Source organism: Anabrus simplex, chromosome 4, assembly GCF_040414725.1.
Source record: "Anabrus simplex isolate iqAnaSimp1 chromosome 4, ASM4041472v1, whole genome shotgun sequence".
NCBI classification, from domain to species: Eukaryota; Metazoa; Arthropoda; class Insecta; order Orthoptera; family Tettigoniidae; genus Anabrus; species Anabrus simplex.
The window spans coordinates 119,004,508-119,016,973 of NC_090268.1; the positions used below are offsets into that span (position 1 = coordinate 119,004,508).

At 45.3% G+C, this 12,466-nt stretch overlaps 1 protein-coding gene across 1 annotated transcript in view; it reads right to left on the reverse strand.

Moving 5' to 3' along the window:
- The window catches only part of LOC136872193 (dipeptidase 1-like), a 485,863-nt gene that overhangs the window by 173,128 nt on the left and 300,269 nt on the right, over positions 1–12,466 (reverse strand). The window contains exons 4-5 of the mRNA XM_067146027.2: positions 6,793–6,943; positions 816–885 (exon numbers count right to left, since the gene is read on the reverse strand). Of these exons, the coding sequence (XP_067002128.1) occupies positions 816–885; positions 6,793–6,943 (221 nt within the window). The remainder of the gene's footprint in view (positions 1–815; positions 886–6,792; positions 6,944–12,466) is intronic.

The following is a 12,466-nucleotide window of genomic DNA, read 5'->3' on the forward strand; positions in this document are numbered from 1 at the left end:
TGACATAAAGAATAAAAGAAATGATGAAATAAAAGTATTTTATTGTACACGTTTTCGCGCTTTCAATGTTAACGGCAGGCTCATCCATCGATTTTTTTTTGCACTAGTGTAATATAAGAGCAAGGCCTTCCACTCATGAAAAGAAAAGGTCAACTTTCCACACGAGTTGCATAAATGACTATTTTAAGCCCCGTCAGGGAAACATAGTGTTATCTTTGTTGCTGGTGGTAGTAGGTATTTGAATATCCACCATACTCAACCAACACGAGTCTAAGCGGTTACTATTTCTTCCCCAAAATACAAGAATCATTTTGAGGTTCAGATTACAACACGAAAGTCGCGATTATCTGTGCTATAAGCCGATCGCTGCAGGACATCAACAGAGCTGAACGCTCTAATGGTCTACGGCGGCTTTTATAAACACAGCAGAAAGTGCTAGAGATGGGAATAAAGTCGTTTGAGAAGTGCAGAATCGTTGCCATTATTTTTTATTCAACTTTTGTATTTACTTTAAGGAAGTACTATTATACTACATAATCTCTGGAGCTCTGTAGGCACGTTATCAACTGATTTCATAGCTTCGCGAGTTAACTAAAGAATATTACGAGTCATAAAGTTCAGTCTCGCTTCAATGTGGTACCGCGAGGGAAAAGCAGTTTAATTGTCTGGAAGATTCTTTAATTGTGGACCTTGTGTAGGTCATTGCGGTTCTAGATTGTTTCATTCCAAGCTGACTCTATAAAGTAATGTTATATCTAATTATCTTCAACTGATTCACGATTTAATTCTCTTGTAGGGAAGTAAGTCATACTGACCTTACCAAAAGCTGTGAGGCCGTGATGTTGCGCCTTCGCTCCAGGGTTGTCCACGAGTGAGCAGTCAGCCCTGCCACCAGCGGTAAAAAGAGAGAAGAAATACGAAAATTAGAAGAAGCTGGAACAGGCTGAGAGGTTACCATACACTAGAGTACTCAAATAGCTGATAATCAAATATGCGGCTAAAGCTACAACTGAACGTCTACTGATCTGATCGTATCTATGCTATTTTGTCTGCGATTCTTTCAGTTTGCCCATACTTCGATCTTATCTCGAATTAGGCACAGAAATGCAGAAAACGGGCGCAGCCAAATTTATGTTCATTCGTTACATCTTATGAAAATACAGACGAATAATTTTCTTTACAAATTTAGTAAAGACCAGAGAAACAGTTGTGTAACATAGCACATAAATTAATTCACTAGAGCATGGAGATATTGTTAAGATAGAGGTATGAAATTAACTCTGAAATACTATATTTGCTAATACACTGAGTGGCTGAGGCAAGGCATCCCCCTGTGGGTGGGGGTGGTAGAAAAACCTCTACGGTATCCCCTGCCTGTCGTAAGAGAAGACTAAAAGGGGCCCCATGGGCTCTGAACTTTGGAGCATGGGTTGGCAACCACAGGGCTCTTAGCTGAGTCCTGGCATTGCTTCCACTTACTTGTGCCAGGCTCCTCACGTTCATCTCTCCTATCCGACCTCTCTTGGTCAACTCTTGTTCTTTTCCGACCCCGACGTTATTAGGTTTCCGATGCCTAGGGAGTCTTTCATTTTCACGCCCTTCGTGGCCCTTGCCTTTCTTTGGCCGATAGCTTCATTTTTGGAAGTGTCGGATCCCTTCCATTTTCCTCTCTGATTAGTGTTATATAGAGGATGGTTGCCTAGGTGTACTTCCTCTTAAAATTATCACCACCATCACCACCACCACCACCACCAGCAGCACAACTGAGGCGAGGCATCGACTCTACAAGGTGTTGGAATCGTTCTGGAGGGATCCGGACCCACCCATCTTGCACTGCTACCCACAATTGGTCTTGTGTAGTTAGTGCGGGGTTAATGGAGCGTACACTAGCATTGACAGCATCCCATAAATGTTCGATTGGATTAAGATCGGGGAATCTGGAGGACCAATCAATGGCCGTAACTTCACTGGAGTTCTCCTCCAACCACAGAGTGGTGGCAAGGTGCATTGTCGTGTTGAAACATGACATCCCCATCAGGGTATTCTAGGGTCAGAAAGGGATGCAGATGATCTGAAAGAATGTCCACAAACGTGCACCTGTCAGCGCTCCCTGCAGCCGGACAATGCGGCCTAATTGCAACCATAAGAACGGCGCCCAGACCAGAATTGAGCTACCTCCCAACTGGACACGACCCCGATGATACACAGGTTCTATACCTTTATGCGGCATACGCCACACTTCCACGCGCCCATGAGCTCGATACAACTGGAACCGGGATTCATCGGACCACACCACTCGCCGCCACTGTTCCATGTTCGATGTTTGCAGGCCCATGCACGTAGTTGAGTTCTGTGTCGAGGTGTCAGTAAAGGAACACGAGTTGGTCGTCGGTTGGTGAAGCCTGTGCGGTGCAGTTTCCTCCTTACGTTCCTGCTACCTTCATTTTTCGAAGTGTCGGATCTCTTTCATTTTTGCTCTCTGATTAGTCCTATATAGAGGATGGTTGCCTAGTTGTACTTCCTCTTTACCACCACCACCACCACCACCACCACCACCACCACCACCACCACCACCACCACCACTACATTCATCCCCTCTAGGGACACCAAGACCTTGACGTCGATGTTGGGCTTGTGTTGATCCCGAGGGCAGTGCCAGTTCGGGGTTACCCATGCTGGATTGGCCTCACTGAAGGGCCACACTAAGAAGTTGCCCCTGAGTTGCCTGAGATATGTCTGTGCTTTTTATTCTTCATTACTATTTCTACCCTTTCATTCTCACCTTCTTAAATTTCATTCCTCTTCCTGTCTAGCCAACCCCTCTGTTCGGGTGGTAAAGCTCTATGGAGGTTTATCCCTCCCTCAATTACAAGTTTCGGGTCGTGGCGGGGTGTTGCGTGGCTAGTGGGAGAGTAGTTTTAAACGATCCCCTCCAGATACCGGGCGCCCTCTGGAGAATCTAGCCTTCCTTTGGTTTTACTCCTGGCCTCTTCCGAAGGTCGACCTCATATTTTCTCATTACTCGTAGGTCGAAAAACGGAACCTCTTTCTTCTTTCTCTTCATATTTAAAGGGTGGCACCCTTCAAAAGGGGGCTTATAATATTGGTAATAAATCGTAAGAGTTACACTCCAGTTCCAGTGGATTGTATAAACGACGATCGTCCTCCTCCATTCCTGGTTGCTTCCAGGGTCGATGGTAAAAGTTTTCTTGACGAATGTCCTTTTCTGATCAGTAATTCTATCGATGAAATCGTTGGTGGTGAAGTCGACGAGGTTCGCAAGCTGCGCGATGAATCCGTACTTATCAAGGCATCATCGGCTGAACAGTTCAGACGGTTACTTAAAGCCAAATTATTCGAAAAGTTTGAGATCAAAATCGAGGAGCTCCAATCTCAGAACTCCTGCAAGGGAGTTTTATTTCCAGAAGGATCTGGTTAAGTCTTCCGATGATACTATGATCCGATACCTAGCGCGTCGGGGTGTACCGACGTGAAGAGGTTGAAGAGGCGTGTGGGTGGCAATCTGCTCGATACGGGAGCTTTCATCCTTACCTTCTACGCTGAGACCGTACCTAAAAGGATAAAAGTAGCTATGTACCGATTGACTGTTCATCCGTATATTCCAACACCATTGAGGTGCTATAACTGCCAAACGTTTGGCCACACCTCATTGCGATGTCAAGGTTAGACGACCTGCAAATTGTATGGGAAGATACGAGCATGCTGGTGTTGACTGCACACCAACACCTACGTGCGTCAACTGTCGAGACGTGCATGCTCGTATCTGAAAGGAGTGTCCCACACTCAAGCAGGAGAAAAAGATCTAGGAGATAAAACTTGGATAAGCTTTGTTATCCAGACGCCGGAGAAATCCAGATCTATGGCTGCTCCGGATTTCTCCATCCCCTTCACTGAAAAGGTCACGAATGTACGGATCACCCCACAGAGTTTTGTAGCATCTATCTATACAGAGCTAGCGTCGAAAAGTCTCAGCCAGCACCACCAACAACAACTTGTACTGAAGGAAACTGGAGATCCTAGGAATGTACTGGAACCTCTTGGGAAGGAAACAAGTGCGTTATTGACGACGTCGCCTGGGAAGGGCCCTTCCCAGGAACGTTCGGCCGGGAAGTTCTCCCCTACTTCCAATGCCCAGACCAAAAAGGAGGAGAAAGGGAAGCCCCAGAACTCCCGTAAGAAATTGGAGAAGAAACCGTTTCCAACTCAGTCGGGGGTCACAGGATCCCGGAAGAAGCCCGGAAAGCCATCTGCCGGTTCTCCTCAAAGAAAAATGGAAACGGTGGGCAAGAGCGACAGGTCCCGACGCCCCCTTGTTCGATCGAGTTCTGGAGAACCTAGCTGTCCCAAGAAGAAGGCTCACCGTTCCCAATCAGCTACTTCACCATCCACGGAGTGTTTGGTCGCCGTGTCTCCCTCTGCTGAGAAGACAATGGAGACTGAACCACTCATTGTTGTCGATGATGTAAATGTCAAAAAGGACTCCGACAAACAAGACGGAAAGTGGCAGGCAATTAACCGAAAGAAGGGTAAGCAATTGTCCTAATTTCGAAACTGAAATATTTAGCACTGTCACCTAGCTGAGTTACGTCAATTGATGTCTGTCTTTGCGGGCTCCATGGTCTGTCTACAGGAATCTCGATTGAGACCTGGACACGACACAACTGTGAGAGGATATCGTCTTTATTCATAAGACTGAGTCGCTGCGATGGCATGCACTCCACGATTTGATCGCTCTGTTTACTTCTACCTTTTCTGTTGCTGGGAGACTTGAACGCCTGTAAAACACTGTGGGGTTCTCCGTCTTCCTGTGCTATGGGATAGTTGATCAACCAGTTAGATCTTTGCGTGCCAAACACAGGGGAACCGACACATTTCAGCAGTGCACATGGCACATTATTGCACCTGGATGTCACTTTGTGCAGCCGTGCGCTAGTTCCCCTGCTACGGTGGCAAGTACACGATGACCTTTGTGATAGTTACCACTTCCCGATACTTCTATCTCTCTTGAATCAAAGACAGTCCGTAGTACCCAAGCACTGGTTACTTCGGTAGGAAAAATGACAAAAATTTTCCAAACGCGCAGTGATGGCCGATGATATGCTGGATTCTGTTTCTGACCACGTTTCTTCTATTATTACTGGAATTCTGGCTGCTGCAGGGGAAACAATTCCTTCCTCGTTCGGTATCCCTCGCTGGAAACAGGTCCCAAGATGGATCGACGAAATTGCAGCAGCCATGTGTGACCGCAGACGGGCTTTTAATCATTATCGTCGGAATCCTACGATGGCCAATCATATACTTTTTTTAAACGTCTGCGCGCGAAGGCCCGCTTTCTAATTCGAGGAAGTGAGAAAGCTACGTGGGAAAAGTATGTGTCTTCCATGACGGCACATACTCCGTCATCACAAGTGTGGACAAAACTCCGCCGTATAGTCGGAGTACAGAACTTGCCCTCAGTCCCCGGAATCTCCATTAATAGAGATATAATTACGCTTCCTTCAGTCATTGCAGATCACATCGTGTCACATTTCGCAGATACGTCCAGCTCTGAGAGATTCGACTCCGCATTTCTTCCAGTTAAGCTCGAAGAGAGGCACATATCTGCCCTTCTTCTCTAGTTCTTCGCATTCTTATAACGTGCCTTTCGCGGAGATGGAACTGCGAAGTGCGCTTGCGCTGTGCAGAGACACGGCTCCCGGACCGGATAAAATCCATAATCATGATTAAACATTTGAGTGACCGATGTCTCAAGATATCGCACCCTATTCGACAGAATACGGGGTGAGGGAGTATTTGCATCTCATTGGCGTGAGATAATTGTGATACCGTTTCCCAAGGCAGGTAAAGATCCAAATTTCTGGATGTTAATAGGCCAATGTGCCTTACAAATGGCCTTTATAAGCTATTTGAAAGGATGATTAACCGGCGTCTTGTATGGGTCATGGGAAAGGAAAATCTCTTGATTAACTACCAGTGTGGTTTTCGCTTAGTCAACTCTTTGTCCTTTTCCGACCTCGGCAGTACTAGAGCACGCGAGGCCTAGGGAGTCTTTCATTTTTACGCCCTTCGTGGCCCTTGACTTTCTTTGCTGACACCTTCGAAGTGTCGGACCCCTCCATTTTCTCTCTGATTGGTGTTATATAGAATATGGTTGTCCATTTGTAATACCTCTTAAAACCACCACCACCACCACCAATAATGTTGGTTGGTGACCCAGGGGCTCTTAGCTGAGTCCTGGCATTGCTTCCATTTACTCGTGGTAGCTCCTCACTTTCATCTATCCTATCCGACCTCCCTTGGTCAACTCTAGTTCTTTTCCAACCCCGGCGGTATTATGTATCGAGGCCTAGGGAATCTTTCATTTCCACGCCCTTCGTAGCCCTCTCTTTCTTTGGCCGATACCTTCAGTTTTCGAAGTGTCGGACCCCTTCCATTTTCCACCCCTGATTAGTGTTAATAGAAGATGGTTGCCCAATTGTATTTCCTCTTAAAACAATAATCACCACCACCACTGTCAAACCTGTTTATTTGACTGGGTATATTTTTTCCTAGTAGGCCTGTATATAGATGACGTACTCGGGTTGCCATGGTTACCGTGGTGTCGGAGAGTACTGTCGACGCAAAACTGTCCACGCTAATTCTAGATAGCCACCCAGCCCAAAGCATATCCATATTAAAACATCTCTTTTTTGCTGTCCGATTTCACATGGAATGCTCTATATGTAAGCCATAATGTATTTTTGTGATCGAGTCTGATGTAATGCAACTCACCAGGGTGTGTTGCAGGTAGAAGTTAACGTGAGGTACCGCACACCCACGCTGTAAAGAGTTCGCAGGACCGGAAGACTGCTAGCCAGGGAATGTCCACCTTCCACACCGATGAGGCTGCACACGTGACCATCGGCGTGAGTCGTTTTGATATCTGCGAAAGAAATTAAAATAATGCTTATAGCAACAAAGTTTAATAACATTATTGAGTGAGGTGAACAGTTTACGAACATATCATCAGAATCATAAATATACGAGGGTTGGGGAAAAAGTCATGGCAACTATTTTTTTCTTGAAGATACCTGTCCGGTTGGAAAACGTGACATATACAGAAGAAAGAACAAGATGTTAACTACATGTGTGGATAATAAATAGCACTGAAATATCGTAACACACCAATTTATTACGGTAGTATACAGGGCAATATGGCCTTCCCGGTGCAAAAGAATGACAACACAATACACATAAAGTTGACTAGTCAAACCTGGGCCTAAAGACCCTCAAAGTAGTTCCCTGCTACTGACACCACACGCTGCACACGCATTTGCCGCACCATGTGTGAATCTGGTCACCCGTTGGCGCACAGCGTTAACAATGTCCGCTCGTGTTGCAAACCGCCTAGCATGTAATGGTTCCTTAATCTTTCGAATGAGATCAAAGTCACAGGGCGAAATGGCGGGAGAGTACGGTGGGTGGTCCAATTCTTCCCATCCCCAACGTCGCAGTAAATGCCCTACACACTCTGCTTTATGTGGTTTTGCATTGTCGTGCAGGAGTATTGCACTGTCCACAAGATCCGGACGTTTTTCCCGAACGCCACGTCGTACCTGTCGCACCAGGAAGTCCCTGTAGTACTGTGCGGTCATTGTTCTGCCATGTGGAACAAAGTGGCAAACAATAACACCCTTGACGTCATACGAGACGATCACCATCAATTTGACTGAGGAATAATTCTGACGGAACTTCTGCCTCCTTGGTGATCCAGCATGTCGCCACTCCGTGGACGGAGGTTTCAGTTCTGGTTCGTATGCCCTGGCCCAAAATTCATCGACGGCGATTATTCGTGACATGAATTGATCGCCGTCCTGTTGCCAGCGTGCAAGGTGGTCGGAGCATATTGCATAGTAGCGCACCCACCTTTGAACTTCCGTCAGTGCATGCGATACCCACCGAGATGCGATTTTGCGCAGTTGCAGCTCATTACGAAATATCCTGTGGACGGTGCGTTTCTCGATGTCACTTGCCCTCTCTAACTCCAGTAGCGTCCATCGTCTGTCTTCATCCAGGAGCTGCTCGATGACGGCACGTGCCACGTCGGTCCGCACACTGATGACAGGTCGTCCCGAATGTTGCTCATCACTGGTTGACACACGTCCTTGCTGAAACTTTCTTACCCACCGTGCTTCTGTACGGTATGGTAGGGCATTATTCCCAAGGGCTTCCACTAATTCACTGTGACATTCCATCGCATTTCTCCCTCGGAGAACGGCTATTTTGATGTAAGCGCGCTGCTCAACACGGGTTACTTCCATCTCGCATGACACTCACCAAGTGACTGATTTCACACCCCTCGCTGCACTACTACCAGATATCACAGAGCCATCTATTATTCTGCATACACACTATGCTTGCAGAACCTCCACACGACACATACACGTTTGTGATCCATTTACATATCTACAAGAAAAAAAAAAAAATAGTTGCCATGACTTTTGCCCCAATCCTCGTAACAATCTTTGATGAATTCAAAGATAAAGGAATTTGGCTTCAAGTCAGTGTTGTCAACATTTTAAGGGCATCTGGACGTGGAAAGTTATTAAAATAATTCAAACTTTGGTTTTGTAACTGCTTTGATTACAGTGCTATTCCGAAACCAAAAATACGTGTACATAATATGATGTTCCTGCAACAACAGTGCATTTTGTATAGATATTTAGAGATGGCGGAATTCTTATTATTCTACTCCCCCTGGAAATCAGGGTGATAGAATAACATCCACGGTATCCCCTGCATGTGTTAAGAGGCGACTAAAAGGGTTTTGAGAGGCTCTTAATTTTTTTAAGTGGACTGGCGACCATGGGGCGCTTAGCTGAGTCCATTCATTGTTTCCAGTTACTTGCGCCGAGCTCCTCACTTTCATTTACGTTATCCGACCTCCCTTGGTCAACTCTTGTTCTTTTTCGAGCTCGACGTTAGGCAGATTTGCGAGGTCTGGGGAGTCATTCACTTTCAGCCCTTCGAAGCCCTTGTATTTTTTGGCCAATACCTACATTTTTCGAAGGATCGGCCCCTTCCATTTACTTTCCCCTAATGATTGCTAATAGAGGATGGTTGTCGATTTGTCCCCCTGTGGGTGGGGACGTTAGAATAACATCCGCGGTATGCCCTGGTTGTCGTAGGAGGCAACTAAAAGGGGACCCAGGGGCACATAATTTGAGAGCGTGGGTTCGCGACCATGAGGACCTTAGCTGAGTCCTGGAATTGGTTCCACCTACAGGTGTCCGGCTCCTCACTTTCACCTGCCCTATCCAACCTCCCCTCGTCAACACATTTTTTCCGACCCCGACGGTATCAGATTTGCGAGGCCTGGGGAGTTGTTCATTTTCACTTTTTCGTGACCCTTGTCTTTTGACCGATACCTTTTTTTTTCGAGGGTTGGACCCTTACATTTTTTCCTCTGATGAGTACTAATAGAGGATGGTTGCCCAGTTGTCCCCCTGTGGGTGGGGACGTTAGAATAACATCCACGGTATGCCTGGCTATCGTAGGTGACTAAAAGGGGACCCAGGGGCTCATAACTTGGGAGCGTAATTTGGCGACCACGGGGGCCTCAGTTGAGTTCTGGCATTGTTTCCACTTACTTTTATCACACTCCTCACTATCGTCTATCCTATCCGGCCTCTCTTGGTCAACTCTTGCTCTTTTCTGACCCCGACGGTATTAGGTTTGCGAGGCTTAGGGAGTCTTTAATTTTCATGCTCTTCGCGGCGCTTGTCGTCCTTTGGCCGATATCTTAATTTTTCGAAGTGTGGGATCCCTTCCATTTTCCCTTCTGATTAGTGTTATATAGAGGATGGTTGCCTAGTTGTACTTCCTCTTGAAACAATAATCACCACCACCACCACCTTTCAGATGTTATTGTAGCGTACTTGCTATGGCGCGATCTTGTCAGCTCGCAGGTCTGTGCTCGATGCCCTGCCCTGCTGAAGATTTTTTTTTTTCGCATTGGCGCTCTCAAGCCAGTCTTAAGGCAAGTGCAGATTTAGCAACAGCGCCTCGCAAAACCCATTTAATTCGCCCGCGAAGCGATCTGGTTGGCTAACTTCAGCAGCTGATAAAATGACAACGGTGGGAGATGTCGAATTATTTCTTTCAAATTATTTATCAGTATGACCAACTCTATAACGTTCATATACCTGGTTCACGTTGTTTCCGACCACCCTGTTTATTAGAGTCATTTTATAAAGTAGAATTTTAGAGTTTATACCACTTTTGGAACGGGTTTTGTTTTATTACTACGTGATCGAATAAATACTGAAAGATAAGAAGCATTTTAATATGAATTTATTTGTTTATGTACTTATACAGCAAGTATTTTTAAACTCTGAAATTTGATGTGGCCATGTTCCAGGCTGATTTGTTACTCATTTGGCCGAACCGTAACACACGGGGAAAACTCGGCCACTCTACGGCTTCAGTGACGTGTCCTTCATAGTTAACTTTACCGGAAATATGTGAGATCTTTGGTACCTGTCTCGCGAGTGTTTTTATAGTTTAATTTGTGAGCTATGAAGTTACGACAGGATGATAAAGAAATAATTTGTACTTTTATCGTGATAAGTTTGTTATTCGTAAGCGTATGCAGATTATCTGTACATTCAGACTAAATTATCAAGCGACTGGTGATTTATACTGTGAGAGTGCTTTCTGAATGTGCCTTGGCATGTTTTCTTTAGGCTATGTATTTATGACAGTAGAGAACGCCTCTCGGGCAGTAAGTGTAAGAAACGTCAAGCAGAAAGAGAAAATGTATTGTTTCGTTAAGGGACTAATTCACCGAGCTAGTATTAACCACAAATATAGGAAATACTATTTATTGCATAACGACACAAGCATACATACACATGGCTACCGCCATTACACACCACTCTTTTATCTTCACTGTACCATCAGGTATCCCAAAACACAGAGTCAAAAAAACCCATTGATATTACTATATTACTGTCAGTGTCCACCATTTTAGGCCAGGAGCAAATAAACCTAACCAATTTTTTCGTAACACCCTCCCACCTTTTAATCGTATTATGATGAAAACCACTAAACTCACAACCAAAACAAAATAAAGCAAAGAAAAATCTACAAATTGAGACGAGAGGGAATTCGTATCATCTTCCCACATATTGTAGTAACCACTCTTGGAACAGTTCTGTTAGAGACAAGCACAGCAGGGCTCGTCTCCTGGACCTCTCATTCTGCCACTCAGTAATGGGAGTTGCTTCCAGTGGTTAAATGTTCTGCACAGGCCGGTCCAACTCACCACCAGCAGTCTTCACCTTGACCACCCTGATGACATTGTCTTTCCAAGGATATACAGCAACCACTCTCCTTAAAGGCCAGTCCATTCTATGTGCTCCGTCACTTCCAAGGATCACTACTTCCCCCACCTTTAACTCTCATTGTGAGTTCACCTGACCTTTCCCCGGTTTAAGTTGTCCTAAGTACTCTATCTTGAATCATTTGCGTAATTCTGTCCTCATATGATGCGTATATATCTGAATCTCTTTCCATGGCTTATCTGATCAATGTGATCGATATCGGGCTTTCCCACCCTACGAATATCCTGAAGAAACATTGCTGGAGTTAAAGCTAGTACATCATCACTGTTTTCAGATAAGTAAGTCAACGGTCGGGAATTAATAACTGCGTCAGTATCCATCAGTACTGTTAACAGTTCCTCGTATCCTAAGATTCGTCGCAACAACTTCTTTAACATCTGAACAATACCTTCCCAAAAGCCCCCACACCATGCAGCATTGGGAGGATTGGATTGCCAAGCAATTTTCAGACAACTAGCCTCTACACTCACTTTCGTCCAGTCAAGATCACGGAACGCATTTTAAGCTCCCACAAAATTCCTGCTGTTATCTCTGTAAATAACATTTGGTCTCCCTCTCCGAGCAATGAATCTTCGTAACGCTTGAAGGAACCCTGGAGTAGACAAAGTCCTGATGAGCTCAATGTGTACAGCTCTGAATGGGCTAGCCAAATCCACCCCTACAATCTCAAAAACAGAAGCGTCTCGAACTCGATCCTCTGACAAAGGTGTGACCTCTGTAGAAATTCCTTTCACTTGGTATCTTCTACACTTGACACAGCCTGAAATCACCTTTGTTATGGTTCCTCTACCATTGACGATCCAAAACTGCTCTCGCAAAGTAGAGAGCAGAACTTGTACTCCAGCATGAGACAATTCCAGATGTTTCTCCATGATCATCATGTGAACTAGCTTATGATTTGCAGGTATCAAAATGGGAGTTAGGAATAATTCTTCACCCTTTCTCCTTATTAACTTCGTCTTGACTCGAAGTAACCCACTTTCCTCTTCAAACACATTGAGAGATTTGAGGGACGGCTGCTCGTTTTCTCCAAGCATCTCTTGCGTCACAATCTTTCATAG